The 14821-nt window shown below is 37.4% G+C and overlaps 1 protein-coding gene across 3 annotated transcripts in view; it reads right to left on the bottom strand.

Annotated features, from left to right (window-relative positions):
- Window positions 1–14821, bottom strand: part of NALCN (sodium leak channel, non-selective) — a 234875-nt gene that overhangs the window by 28476 nt on the left and 191578 nt on the right. For 2 of the 3 annotated variants that reach the window (XM_040537921.1, XM_040537929.1), the window contains exons 18-25: window positions 13672–13745; window positions 6201–6302; window positions 5697–5766; window positions 3982–4073; window positions 3714–3836; window positions 1403–1459; window positions 914–1034; window positions 684–815 (exon numbers count right to left, since the gene is read on the bottom strand). In XM_040537921.1, coding sequence (XP_040393855.1) covers window positions 684–815; window positions 914–1034; window positions 1403–1459; window positions 3714–3836; window positions 3982–4073; window positions 5697–5766; window positions 6201–6302; window positions 13672–13745 — 771 coding nt within the window. The remainder of the gene's footprint in view (window positions 1–683; window positions 816–913; window positions 1035–1402; window positions 1460–3713; window positions 3837–3981; window positions 4074–5696; window positions 5767–6200; window positions 6303–13671; window positions 13746–14821) is intronic. The other variant, XM_040537936.1, reaches the window with a different exon arrangement.

Raw genomic sequence — 14821 nt, 5'->3', positions numbered from 1 at the left:
ATATTTCATACTGTATTATACCGAGCACTGGTTTTGACACATTCTCTGGTATTTATTGTCATATGTGAAGAGTAAATGGAACCCCTTCTCTTATATTTAAGAGGAATGCAAGAAATTTCTGGGGAACAATTTATTGAGAACAATTTCTAATAGGTATGCAATACAGAAAGACTGCTTTGTTTTCCTTCTGCTACAGCAACACCAGCAACAAGGATGTGTCCTTCTGTCAAATAGCAGAGGCTTTTGAAATATCTTTTATAAAGCAGAAGAACTGTCAAGAGGGGAGGAAGCAATGAATGACAAAGAAATAGATACGCAGATTCTCCTGCATAAAAATGCTAAAGCAAGGTCAGAGATCCTGAGCTTATGTTGGAATGAAATGAGATCTAATACTTAAAACAGATCAACAAATAAACACTTAAAAGGGACCATAAAATGTAAAACCTACACTGAGTTGCCAGACACTTATCAAACGCCTGTGTATTTTTAAATGTCTGAACAAATATTTGTATACATAACTGACAGTATTGCACATGAATACGGTTGTGTTTGCACACAAAGTACACTACTGCATTTGCAACAGGGTGCTGAGCCAAACCTTTTAACACTCCTAAACATTTATACATGCAAAGAGATCAAAATTAAGAATGCTACAGAAAACTCCCATAAATATAAAAACTTACAAGATATATGAATATGTCCATAACTCCTCCAAAGTCTCTAATGACAGCTGTTGGTGTAAAAAACAGGCCATCTGCCATAATCTTCAGATTAAGCTCAATGCTCATGAATATTACAAAAACATATTCAGCAATCTGAAAATCAAAGCAGAGAAGTTATAATTTAGCAAAAGCAGTGAAGAAACACAGGGTGGCTGTGCTTCATTAGAGGTAATATGATTCATTGTCAGTACCTGGAGTGTTGGAGCATGCATAACTCTTCTAAACGGGGACTCAAACATCATGGAAATGCAGGAGCATATAGTAACAATGATCATGACCCAGTCCAGGTAAGTAACCAAACCCAGCAAGTCACTGTGAAAAATACATAAGGATAACCAGTACAGAAAGGCTGAGTACTATGTCATTCGTGTTTTGTCTACACCACAGTTAAGCAATTCCCTATGAAAAGTAAATTAAACTGAGAAATGTCAAAGGTTTCACTATTTCACAAATATGTAGTAGAACTAGGGAAATTACAAACAACTAAAGAAAGAAGACTGATTAAAAAAATCCTCTTCCTTTTCATCTTCCTCCCCATACAAATCCACGGAGAGAAAAACCTTTCTGGGGAAAGAAGAGATATGCAATGTGCATGCACACATACACACACACATGCATGTGTGTGCTCACTTATATTGCAGGCTTATGTGACCAAGCAAAGTTACTTTTGTAGTGCTTACTAAAGCTGATGGTATTTGGTATTTTTCACAGCTCCAGTAACCGGATCTGTTTTAGAACTATAAAAAGAAGAAAAGATACAGTCATTTACATTTTATTTTAGTCAGCATTACCATTATACCATGCATCCATCACCTCAACATAATTCATAACCAAAATCAAGGACACATTTTATATTGGCTTAATTTCAAATGTCTGTATAAGTTTTGTTTGATTCTACACAATTTTAGTCATATTATCAACATAGCTAGTATCACTTCATGGCCTACATGTACTTTCTCTAGTGACTGTTTAGCTGGCTAGTTTTTTAGGTCTTGCTTTTGTAATCAAGGACTTAATTTTCTCTTTCGCTTGGGGGTGACCTGCTACTGAATTTTATGTTCCAAAGTGCTTCCTCAGGAGTTCTTTCCTTTTACCTCAAAACCTATTGGACTTGACACAAAATTTCTTCCATAAGCCTCATTTCTTTTATTACTCATTTAGTCATTTCCTGATTAATATTTCTAGACTTTCCACATCTGATTTTTCCTGTGAAATTGTCTTGCTTCACCTACAATATCCGAACACCCATTAGGCAGCCTGAGAGGGTAAGAACTGCTCTGTATATAATAAGCATGTATCTAGGTGACATGAGTTAAGATCTTGCTCCAGCAATTATTCAGGCTTTTTATACAAAGCAGAATGGCTTCAGCAGGAGAAGCTGTAAGAATCCTATCCAAGAATTCTCCTCTGTCCCAGTGGTTAAGGGCACTTTTTATATATCTTTCAAATCCTTGTAGCAAATCATGCAGAGAAAGGATCTGCACTGAGGAATCCTATATCCCATGTGAGGGCTCTAGCTATTGGGATGTGAAATTGCCATCACTTCCTCACTGAGCTTGAAGTGAAAAAAGGACTGACCTGACTTGAGGCATTACCACTAGAAGAGATTTCATGGTTATGGATTACAAGAATGTAAGATGCATACAAGGAGAACAAGTCATATCTTCCACAGACAGGCTCAGCCACTTGCACACTTCAGTATACAGAATATACTTGTTTTGGTGCCTTGTCACTGAACTCACTGATTTTTGTGACTTCTTAAGCTCATACCTCTTTCCCAGTTTATATACAGTGGCATTCCTCAGCCTTTTTTACTAGAAAAAAAGTATGCATCTTATCAGTTTGAAAAGATCTCTAAGAATATCAAGCTTGGCAAGCTGGGTGTGGCAATGAAGAAAGTAGGCATGATTTAAACAAATAAAAATTGTTTAACGAAATCATTTTTTTTTTCTCACGTAATTACAAGCATTTTAATTAAACTGTTGTTAATATAAACATCCCGTTACCTTTAGGCAGTCCACATTTCTAGCAGGCACTGACATGTATTTCAGATGTGTGTTTGCGTATTTTGTTTTGCTTTTTCAATTTGTAACTGCTTCACAGGCCAGTGGCTGCATGGGAGACCTAGGCACTTAACTTCAAGGATGTCCTTCTACGTAAGTGGCAGAACACTTAAATATAGGTATTGTAAAGCTGAGTATCTAACCTTCCTGTTCTACCTAAAAGTAATTTGTTGAAGGGCACAGAGAAAATCAGACCTGAAAACAGACCTTCCAAGTGCCAAGTTCATGGCCTTGAGCTATCTTGTCTCACACTTTGTTGGTAAGATGACGTACATTAACCCCTTTAGGGTGATGTGCACCCTAAACAAGGGTGCTAGCCATAGACAGAAGTTTAAAAGAAGAGTTGTAAGATGGCTTTATATCATGCTACTTGTACACCTGTTCCTTCCACACTCACATACACCTACAGCTTAGGTACTGAGTCTGCATGGTTTTCAGCTGGTCTCTGCTTTTCTGCTTTTATCTCCCATAGCTGAACACCTCCCTCATCCCATTCTCAGTCTCTAGTTATGGGCTAAGGAGTCTTCAGGTGAGCACAGGTGGGATTCATTTATCTTCACTTTTTTCTACTCTGTGAATAACAACTGTTGGTGTTACTTCTTGCCTCATGATGAGGACAGGAACGGAACAGCAAGTTGGTTCACCAAGGCCTAAAAATGGCAGTATAAAACACTACCCTGCAGTTTCCCCACAGTCTTGTCTCAGCTCTGCATTGCAGACTGCTCAAGTGTGTTTACCCTTACATAGCATTTTACTGGTTCCTGTCCTCCAGAGCAAGGCTACCCCAAGGGCAACTGGCTGCCAGCTGTTGTTGTGACCATATGGTAGGCAGTTTCCCTTTCAAAAGAAAAGTTATGCCTGGGTTTCGGAGAACGTGAAAGAAAGCAAATACTCGTCTGACCCAACTGTTGATATGAAATAAACTTACGCGTTAAAGCGAGCTCGTACAACAACTCGGCAGAAATTCCTGAATCTGTGCTCACGACCAACAATGAAAAGTGGTTTGTCGAAATATGGATGATTCTCTCGAAGCTCCTCTTCTTGGACTTTCCTTTTAAAATACAGAATGTGAATTACTAAGTGATATGCATTATACCTGGCAAAAATATTCTTCTTATTTCATCAATACTTTTTCCTTCATATAGAGAATACTTAATGCAGAAAAGTGTGCACTTAGACTGTTGATTTTTAAATACCTTTTCATTTCAGCTTGTTCTTTTTTTTCTTGGATCATTTTTATCTCACTGTCTTCTCTCTGTGCATTTCTGTATCTCACTGTGTTGGAGTGCTAGAAAGAAAATGATCCCTTTTAAATGAGGTTCATGGGTTGTTGTTTTTTAATGTTTCAGATGAAAGTAAGATATGGTATTTTACATAGAAATATTCAGATGAAAAATCTTTCTTTCCGAATGCACAGCACATCAACTCAGCCAATCATCTTGTACAGTATTTTCTAACTACAGAACAAGGTTGTTTTTATTTTCAGCAAGGTTCATTTCAGTTTTAATTTCATGTGAGAAGTCCTGCAACTGTTAACGTTAAAAGCAAAGGTCATGGAAGCACAGTTGGTGTGTCTGAACTAGAATGAATACCATCAAAGCTACCAAGGACAACAGTTGGGAAAGATAAGGCTTTAGCCACACTTTTGTTTTCTAGAGCCTGCTACACCAATGAGGAGACTCGGGGGAGACCTTATTGCACTCTACAACTACCTGAAAGGAAGTTGTGGGGAGCTGGGGCGTCAGCCTCTTCTTGCAGATAACTAGCCGTAAGACTAGAGGGAATGGCCTCAAGTTGCACCAGGGGAAGTTCAGGTTGGAAATTAGGAGACATTTCTTCTCACAAGGAGTTTGTAGGCATTGGAATGGGTTGCCCAGGAAGGTGGTGAAGTCACCGTCCCTGGCAGTGTTTAAGAAAAGGTTGGACGTGATGCTTAGGGACATGGTCTAGTGGGTGATATTGGTGGTAGGGGGATGGTTGGACCAGGTGATCCTTTTCCAACCTTAATGATTCTATCATTCTCTGATTAACTGCTGGGCAAAACAAAGAAAGACAGCAAGTTGTGCACAACATCCAGGTAGTGACCACACAGACACACGGAAGGGGGAGGCTGAGTGAAGATGGTTGTCTAAGCTCATCCAATGGAGGGTACAATATTACTGCTCAGAGTTAGATGATTCTTTGGACCACTTCTGGAGTGGTAATGTTGGGTGTCCTTACTATTGGACACAGGCAAAGCCACACCCTGCTTTAAAATATTACATACCTACACCTTTCTACCACCATGCGGAGTAAGTCAACAATTACTTCTTAGGCAGTTGTTTTTAAGTATGAAAATGGCTGTCATAGTTTGCAAATGGAGGGACGAAAATCTCCCCTTGACATAGTCATAGAGATCCACATAATATCAATATGAATTTGCAGGAGTGAAGATGCACTTAACTGCGTGAAACTATACCACAGTGAAATCCGTGATTACCATTCTCCCTTTTAGTCTTTGTCCTTTTGTCTGACAGTTCACGTGTTTGAAAAATATTGTTAAGCTTTCACTGGGAATTTTGAAGTGTTGTTTTGCCACCCTGAGTTATTTGTGTAATTCTAGAGTAAGGCCTTTTAAAGTGTCCCGCATAGCAATTTTTGTGTTCCTAATGTAGTGTCTACAGCTTCAGCAAATCTATCTCAGCAAGTGCTCCAAAACCAGTAAGCCTATCAGTGATAAAACCATCGCAATTATTTTGAGGATAATTTAAATGCAATTACAGTATTTGTTTTGTGATTTCAAGATTTCAAAAGACAGATTGTAAGCAAGATCACAGATAAAAAATTAGCCTTACACAAGCATTTACTATCTAGTACATATTCATATTTCCTATATTCCCAAGTTGAAACCATCTTTTCTGTGAGGACTTACATCTTGAGTCAACGTTTCAAGAGACTTTCCTCTACTGATTCGCTGGCTGTTGGAACCATGTCTTAGTGACCTGAAACAATCATAATCAATTTAACGATATATCTCAAGATGAAACTTTGACCTTTATAGGATAGCCATTATAAAGTACTGTTCTCCAGCCATACAATATCTCATATTCTTATCATTTTTTTCTTGCCAACATCAGAAGCTTATATGTACTTCAATTGTTTTCAATCTGGTCTAACATAAGCCAATTTATTTCCTTCTGATCTTTAAATTGATAGCTTTGTTGTCAGCAAAGGAAATGACATTTGAAATAAAAAGGCATTTTTTCCATTTATACACTACAATGAATTTCATTACATTTACAGTGAAGAATGTAGAATTCAGCTCTCTGTACATGTAATTAATTTCATTTTTACACATGCCAGGTATTGCTCAAATTTAACTCTGTTCATCACCCTCATGTTAAGAACATTTTTAAACCATTCTGTCTGTTTTTACCTGCGTTCTTGTCGTATATGATGCTGGACACTAAGTATTGACCTTTCCTTTGCAGGCTGCCCCTCAAAGGACCCACTCAGCATGCGTTGTCTAGTGCAGGCCCTATGAAGAAATATGTGATGATGGCATAGAATTTTCAGCATAAATGATAATTTCTGAGGTAGTGCATTCAGACAAGTCAGATTGGCTTTCTGGGAAGCAAGAGCGTGGTTTAACAGACAAAAACAATAAAACAGCAACAGATTTTCCATGAAAATATATTATTTCCAAGGTAATGACTCCCACTCTGCATCATAACCAGTCATTTGGTGAACCTTTTCCGTGTTTTAGCAAGGCTTATCTTTGAAGTATTTTTTCAGTTTTCTGTAGAATTTATGTTCCCACAATACTTAATTCTTTAAGTGTGCAAAGGGTCAAGCAATGCATCAATAAGCAGTAATACCAGCTTCTCAGCAACAGGGACGGGGAAAGTACAAGTGCAGCTGTCATTTTTGGGTACTTTCCTTCCAGGGCTGTACAAAGCAAAATATTTATGTCCATGCTCCAGACTTACAGCACATCTTTGAGTGGTCTTCTGTAACTGGGACCAAATATGGTTTGAGATGAAACACCGCACATTGCTGACATCCTGTAATATGCAATATCTACTTTCCAGGAAGGCATTGAACTTGCAGCATTTTCCTGTTTTTTTTTTTTTTTTTTTTTTTTTTCTCACTTGTTTGCTCATTTGTTTCCTTTTGCTTTTAGTGAATTTTGGCAACCACATATTGTACACTATTTTGTCAGAAATTAGTACTTAATTCAGAGATTTGGTTAGTAAGTGTGCTTTAGCTAAACAGAGCATCCATATCCTTCTTTCACTAGATAGATTTGCTTAAGAAAAAGAGAGGTTTCCATTAAAAGAGAGTTGACAGAACTCCTCTGATAGCTGAGAAATGGAATTTCAACCTTAGAAAAATATTTTCACTTTCCAAGGGTATTGCAATTCTAAGTTGACACAGTGCATGACTTATTGCTCATTCTGTGCTATGCAAACGATTATTCAGAGAAACTCACACAAGACCCAGCTGGTGATATTTCATACTTTCTAATGAATTGAATCTCCTTTTTTTTTTTTTTAAACATAAAAAACCTACATGCTGTTGGAGGGACCACTCTATTCACCACTCTACTCTACCTACGGTTGAATAAATGCTATTCTTGACAGCACGGCATCATCATGCTTGATGGCAAAAGGCTTCCTGACTGTGTACTTTCCCCACTATGACTCTGTTTTTCACTCTTCTCTGGTAGTTCTCCTTCTTTTTAATTAAAACACATAAATAATAGGAGTATGGATCCAAAGTGAGATCTGGAAGAAAAATGAGAAGCTTAGAATGGTTGTCAGTGCCATCACCTTCAATCATGCTGTCATGCTAGAAAAATACTTTGTGCTACACTTGTTAGAGAGTTTTGTATGCTCATTGTCATCCCTGCCTTGCTGTTTCAGCATTTCTTCTACCAGTTGTTAGAATAATTATTATTTTCCTTGGGTTACAGAAGAGGATTTCAGAAGAATTGATAGAATCAACTGAGCAGAAGGAACCTCAAGCGTTCGACTAACTTATCATCTCTCTCAAAGCAGGATGGATGGTATCTACACTGCTTTGGGCAGATGTTTGGCTAACTTGCTTTGCAATACCTGCAGTGTTGGAGCCTTCACAGCCCACTAGCCCAATGTCACCACAGTGCTATTTATCACAGAGATCTACAACATGGTGGGTCTATCACTTGGCACTAAAAACATAAATCAGAGTAACTTCTTTCCAATGGATATATGCATCCCGGTATTTCTTTCTGTTTGTGTTTGCAGGAGGCAGGTGAAATCCCATGATGTCATATGCTCATGGAGATTTAAGAAGGTAGTGACTAAATCTGGATTTTGTGCCTCATGACAATCATCATCATCTGAACTTAACTAGATTATTTGTTCTGAGAAATGCACAGTATCAAAGCCTGGCAGTTAGGAAGAAAGAAATCACACACTTAAGAGAAAATGCAAATTATATGCAGAGAAACTTCTCGTAAGTGATTTAAAACTGATAAACATGAGGACTAGACAGCAAAAGCTTCAGGAGGTTTGACAAGGAAATGTGCAACGTTTCACACCTTGTTCAGAATACCTCCATGCATCCATGAAGGCTGTGGAGTGACGGGCTGAGGAAAAGGATCTGGGAGTCACACTGTGCACTGTATCTGGCTGGGATGGAGCTAACTGGATGGTAAGTTGAATATGTTCCTACCATGAATAAGGCGAACTACCTACTATATTGCAGAGGAGTGTAGTCAGCAGATGGAGGGAAGTTATTATCCCTCCTTTACTTTGAGCTGGAGAGGCTGCACCTGGGGGACAGTTCTGGGTACTCCAAGAGAGATGCTGAAACACTGGAGCATGTACACTGGGGTTACCCAGTTGGCAGGTGGCCTACAATACAGGGAGAAATACTGCCAGAGAAAGTTGAGGGAGTTGGGCTTCTTTATATTGGTGAAGAGGATGTTAAAGCGTGGAGCTAAGCTCTTGTTAATGCGAGACAACAGAAAAGTCAGCACTGGCCAGAAACTGTGGCTTGCGGGGTTCACACTGGACATAGGGAAAACCTTTCTCAAGAGTAGGGTAATGCAGTACTGGAACCAGAGAAGGTGGAAAATGCACAGCTGACCAGATCCAAGGTTAGCAGTAGACCTACTTCAAGTGGGCAGTTAGACAACATAACTTTAAAGTTCCCTTCCAACCAATATGTCTGTGTTTTTCTGATAAACAAACTAATGATAAATGTTTGCTCAGACCCTTATGAGAGGAGGTGTATTATATCACTGTATTACTGTCCAGAGAGAATTTATTCATAGATTAACTTTGTAACTTTCCTAGAAGCACACTCAATCTCATTTCTTGCATACTCCAATATCCAGAAAAAAAAATCACTGTATTTTAATGAAATATTTGTATGAACACAGCCTGAATTAAATATCTTCTAGCATATTAGCAACTTAGTAGAACTGGATATTTAATTCAAGCAATTCTTTGTTTTTCTTCCCCCCAGAAGCACTCATGGCAGTTTCAGTTTTGGATATATGATAAATGCACTTCAGTGAATTAGCTGTTTGTGAAACTTAAGCACTTAGGCATGAGTTGTGTTATTCCCTCAGGCCCAGTAAAAGCATCAGACAAACTTTGACCAGAACAGTGAAAATCCTGTTGCAGATGCCTAGCACCAGTTTACAGTTTCACTATAGCATCAGCTATAATGGAAAGCAAATTAAAAGCTACTCATTTTAAAAATGCTAGTTTCCAAACCTGTCACAATATATTTTATAATAAACTGAATTTTAGTGATTTTAGTGAGTTTGATTGCCTTATCAACAGACCATAGAACTTTCAAATTATTCCTTGTGTTTTAGAAAACATGGGCATAAGCCCTTACATGAGAGTGACTGATCACTGGCACAGGTTTCTCAGAGAGGTTGTGGAGTCTCCCTCCTCAGAGATCTTCAAAAGCCAGATGGACATGGTCCTGGGAAAACAGCTTTTCGTTGGTCTTGTTTGAGCACAGGGCCTGGGGGGCTTGATAGGTAGGATGTCCTCCAGAGGTCCCTTCCAACTTCAACCATTCTATGATTCTATGAAGTATGGTTTAATAGACACCAGAATCATGTTCTGCACTATGGATACTTTGATTACATTTTGGCCTATGTGAGACTACTGTTAATTTGCTCAATTTCCCCACCATTCTACATCATTCACGACTTATCCCCAGCACCAGAGAGAACAGATTACTTTATTGACAAGATTTTGACTGGATCTTCTCCACCTTCACCACTTCAAAAAGCCAGTGGGAACAATCAAGGACTAGACACTCATTTTTAGATGATAATCCCACAAGGAATGAAGGTCAAAAGAACTGTATGCACAGAACTTGCTTTTAAGATAAAAAGCAGTGAACATAGCAAGAAAGAGTGGTAAAACATGGGAAACACTGAAGATACACAGAAGGAATGAAATTTGCTAGAAGCAGTGGCTATTGCTGCTGAGGAAAACACATCCTAATTTTTGGGAAAAATGGAGCTGGTTGTAATTCATACTAAATGTGATCTTGTTTTGAAAAAGTTATGCTAACTGCCAATAACTCACTTTTATATTCCTTCATTTTCCTCAGAAAGGTGAAGCTCTTGATTTATGTGAAGAATCAGGCTGCTCTGTGCTCTGATAATGGCAAAGGTGATGCAAGTCACTGGTCAGAGTCAAGGTACTCAGGACAGTAGCTGCCACATCCTTGACTCTGCTCCCAGGACTAACTGCACCAAGACCTCAAGAGGAAAAAGTGAAGGCTGGTTTCCAAGCAAGGCTCTTCAGAAAATAGGTGGTTCACCTGAAATAGAGTAAGAAACTTAGAGGATAATGAAAAGACCCGAGGTAGCCTCTACTTTGAGGGACTAGCAGTCCATTTTGTTGCATAATGTAACAATAGATGAGCAGGTGAGACACCTAGAATTGAATGTAAGAACTGTAACTCTGCATGGTTAGGACAGTTTATGCCCTCCTTCTTCCTCTTGGGGGAAGAAGATGTCAAACAACAGTTCAGTGTTTCACACAAAGAGAAAAACAAAGTTTGGATAGAGGAAGATGCACAAGAAAGGGGTAACCGTACCTGTTTTCCTCCTACTTGGTTGGTTATGTTGAAAAAGTTAGAATTTGATTAAAATGCAATTTTGCAAGATTTAAAAACTAAGGGGAAAAAGGTAAGAGGTGGGCTTAAGTCAGAACAGACTTAAAATGCTCTTTTTAGTACAGCAATTTGGTCAAGCTGAAGTTGCCTGTGGGCAGCTTTACCTTGAAGAGGCATTGCTCTAGATAAATGATACTTAATTCAGGCAGACAAAAACTAAAAAGACTTTTAGAAGGAATCTTTTCAGAAGGGATGTCTTGAATTTTCTCTTATTGTTTTTGGCATAAATGTCATTTCTTCTTTTGTCAGATATTCAGAATGGCTGAGATTCGGAGTATAAAGCTTTTATGATGAAAGTAAAAATAAGAAAAAGAATCTTCCCATCTCTTGCACATTTGGGTTTTCCTGTGTTCCTAGAGCTGAATCCAAATTTTCAGGTGTAAAGATTATCCTTTTTTTAATCACTTCTTTTTCTGTTTGTAAAGCTCCCTTCCACTATCATGGAAAAACTGGCAGTGCTCAGCACCAGCATGCCCATCACTGGCAATGCTCTCTACCAGCATGCTCACCAAATAGATACACCATGAACACAACCTTTTTATGCTGGAACATGCAGTGGAGATGTCACAGTTCAAAGCCTACTTAACAATTCTGAGGCATAAATACATATATTCTGAGGATATGAATATATGATTGTTCCATTTTCTCAGGAGGAGATTAAAGACTGTCTCTTTGTAAGTGACTTACATGCAGCCCTATAAAGCACTGGAGGACATATGATCCCACATTTTGCTTACTTGACAGAAGTTCTCTCCTTTTCTCTGTGTTCCTCAAAAATTCATCAATCATGACACAGGAAGTAGATGGGAAAGCACATTAAATGTACATTAAATTATCAATTTAAATAGATTAAAATAAATTAATAATTTAACTAATTATTAGATTAAAACTTTCTTCTTCTGCCTCTGAATCTTTTCTTCAGAGGAATTCAGAGATGAATTGATGAGAAGTCCTCCTTGATACATAGATTTGGCAGAAGTCAGGCTCTAAAGGACCAAGAGGAAGTCAGTGGGATTGAAATTGGAGGGACTGATTTCTGATTCTGTCCTGGTACCTCTGAAAACCTTGTGAAGTTCAAACAAAGGTTCATTTGGATTCTCCTCCCACTCTGCTTCAGACTTCTCTTGAAAAGGAGGAAGTTCGGGGCTGATGGAAGAACTCACCAGAAATTGAGCCCCTACAGATGTGACAGTTTAAATAAATAATATATATGTATATATAAAGTGACGTATTCTCTCTGTCCATGTTTTCTCTGTGGTATAGTGTAAGGAAAATGCCAAAGAAACTGAAATTTGTGTAACCCTAGAGGCATCAATAACATTTTGATAATATAATAATATAATATATAACATAATAGCAAAGAATATATATAAAAATATATATAACATAATAGCAAAGAATATAGCAAAGAATTTTATTATGAATTCTTTACTGAAACACTGCCATGAAGTGTTTCAGTAAAACCATATTTTTAAAGGTTTTTGATTAAGACAAAGAAACAGGTATTTACCCATCCGTAACAGCGATGCCCATAAAATCAAAGTATATTCACGGACTTCAAATGCTTATAAAGAGAGCCCTAAGTTTTCTTAAAAATGAATACTTATGGCCTTTCAGTTATATTTCTTGTTAATATTTTGACAAAGAACATTCACTTGAATTTGTAATTGTTTGTGTTTTCATTACAATGGGTTTCAAGATAGATAAAGTTGCACATTAATTTCTACAGTTCTCTGTGTGCTGTATTCTTATAGAATATTAAAAGAACTAAAGAGCTGTAATATTTCTCAAATAGCATGTAAGTATAAGGCATTTTTCAAGCAACTTCACAATTCAGAACTCACACTGAATTCTTAGTGCACTGCTTCCCATAAAACACTGCCATACTTCATCTAATCCCACAACTGTACTTCTCAAATCAGTTATTCATGCTTATACTGATTATTTCCCTGGGACAAGTCATTTCCCAGTCACAGCATTCTAGAAATGAACCTGCTTTGGTGACAATGTAAATATAAAATATGAATGATCTATAATTTGTTGACATTGCTAATACATATTGTATCAATGATAATCATTCTAATGTGAAGCAGACAGTGGCATGAAAAACTGCAGCATGGCATTACACAGACAATAGCTTTAAACTTGGGTCTTAGAGACTTGGGAGTGCATTATTTCCTTACAGTACTGAGTATTTACTTTTTATGGAATACCTAAGTGAGTGATTATTATTAAAACATTCAGGGATATCTTCTACAGAAGTCACAGTTTTAAAGTCTTTTTCATTGTATGTCTCCTACTTGGAATATGATTATCTGAAGTCTATGCTTTCAAGTGCACAAAGCCTATGAATATTTATTTGCATGTCTACACAAGAACTAGGTTGGAATTCTTTAGGCAAAGTAGCATTGCCTCTGAAGAGATATGTTTGGGTTAATTTTGAAGGAAGAAGTGAAAGGAACTGAAACACAATCCTTCTACATAGCACAGAGTTCAAATACATGTTGAACATGTACATCTCTCTCTTCTTGCTGTTCAAACACATAATATACCCAAAGAGCAATTTATCTTTGATAATGAAGACAACACATGTACTACCAAGGGACAGGTTATCATAAATATTGTACATGCAGTAATATTAATGAAAAGCAAAGTTAGGAGAAATCAGTTGACATTCAAGATAACACCAAATCACTGCTGATTCCTACCTTAAAATTTTATTGATTGCTGTCTCTTTTTCAAGAAGATTTCTTGCTCTGATGCTGAAAACAGATTTACGGAGCTATAAAATTAAGAAAAAATGTATTTTTTAATTGCCATGAAACAGCATGCACATTGACAGACCAATGAAACATCGTGCTGAGTGTATATAAAATTAAACACATAATGTTGTCTGTCATACAGATATTTTTCACAGTCTGTGGCACTAGTGTTTTTTTTACAGGAAAATGGTAGTGGAAAAAGATCAAAATGGTCATGCAGGGCAAATTTCTTGAATGTGTAAAGTCCTAGCCTTATCTTGCAGCTTTTGGCCTTCCTATCCCAATCCTTAGCTGGCTCTGGGTGCAAAGAAGCAGATAGTTTTGCTGATTAGCATTAATATTATTCCCGTTATTATATTTTCTTCCCAAGTTGGCCAAGTCACAACTTTGTCTTAATCCTTACTATGCTTCCCCCTGACTGCCTCTGGTCATGATCAGCATTTTAACCATGTACTTGCGAACATTGTTTGGGAATTCCTGGACGTTAAACGAAAGGACTGGGCTACAAGAAAAGCAAACAATTCCTGAGAAAGTGGTAACAAACATGGCAAATCAAAGAACAAATCACAGCTGAAGAATTTAGCTGAAGAATTGGACCTGTGATGACCAGAAAGCCTCTAGTACCTTATAAGACGTAATTCTGTCAACTGTTTGGAGATTATCATCTTGAAACATACGTTTGAGACCGATATTAGGAGCTTCTAGCAATATGTGCTCTTTTTAAATAAATCAGTCTGAAATGGAACCTTTAAGCACATTTCTTTAAAACTGTTTATTATAACTATTTGATTTATTTAATTTGTGCATGTCTGAATTAAGGATGTAAGTATTACTTACAGAAGTATTACTTACAGATTTCTAAAAAGATACCACAAATCCAGAGTCATTCAACAAACAATTTTGCTAGAACTTCTCTCGAGACTTAGATCGACTCTGATTCATGGTAGGATGTCCACTGTGGAGAAAAATAGAAGTCTAAAAATTACCTTAAAACTTGTTACTTATTCTGGCTGTCCTTAATATAATGGCTACTGCTTTTTAAGTCACACTTGTAACAGCAAACTACAATCTCTTTCCTAAAAATTGCCATTTTAAG

The sequence above is a fragment of the Cygnus olor genome, chromosome 1 (assembly GCF_009769625.2).
Source record: "Cygnus olor isolate bCygOlo1 chromosome 1, bCygOlo1.pri.v2, whole genome shotgun sequence".
NCBI lineage: Eukaryota > Metazoa > Chordata > Aves > Anseriformes > Anatidae > Cygnus > Cygnus olor.
This window is presented reverse-complemented; position numbering and strand designations above follow the sequence as displayed.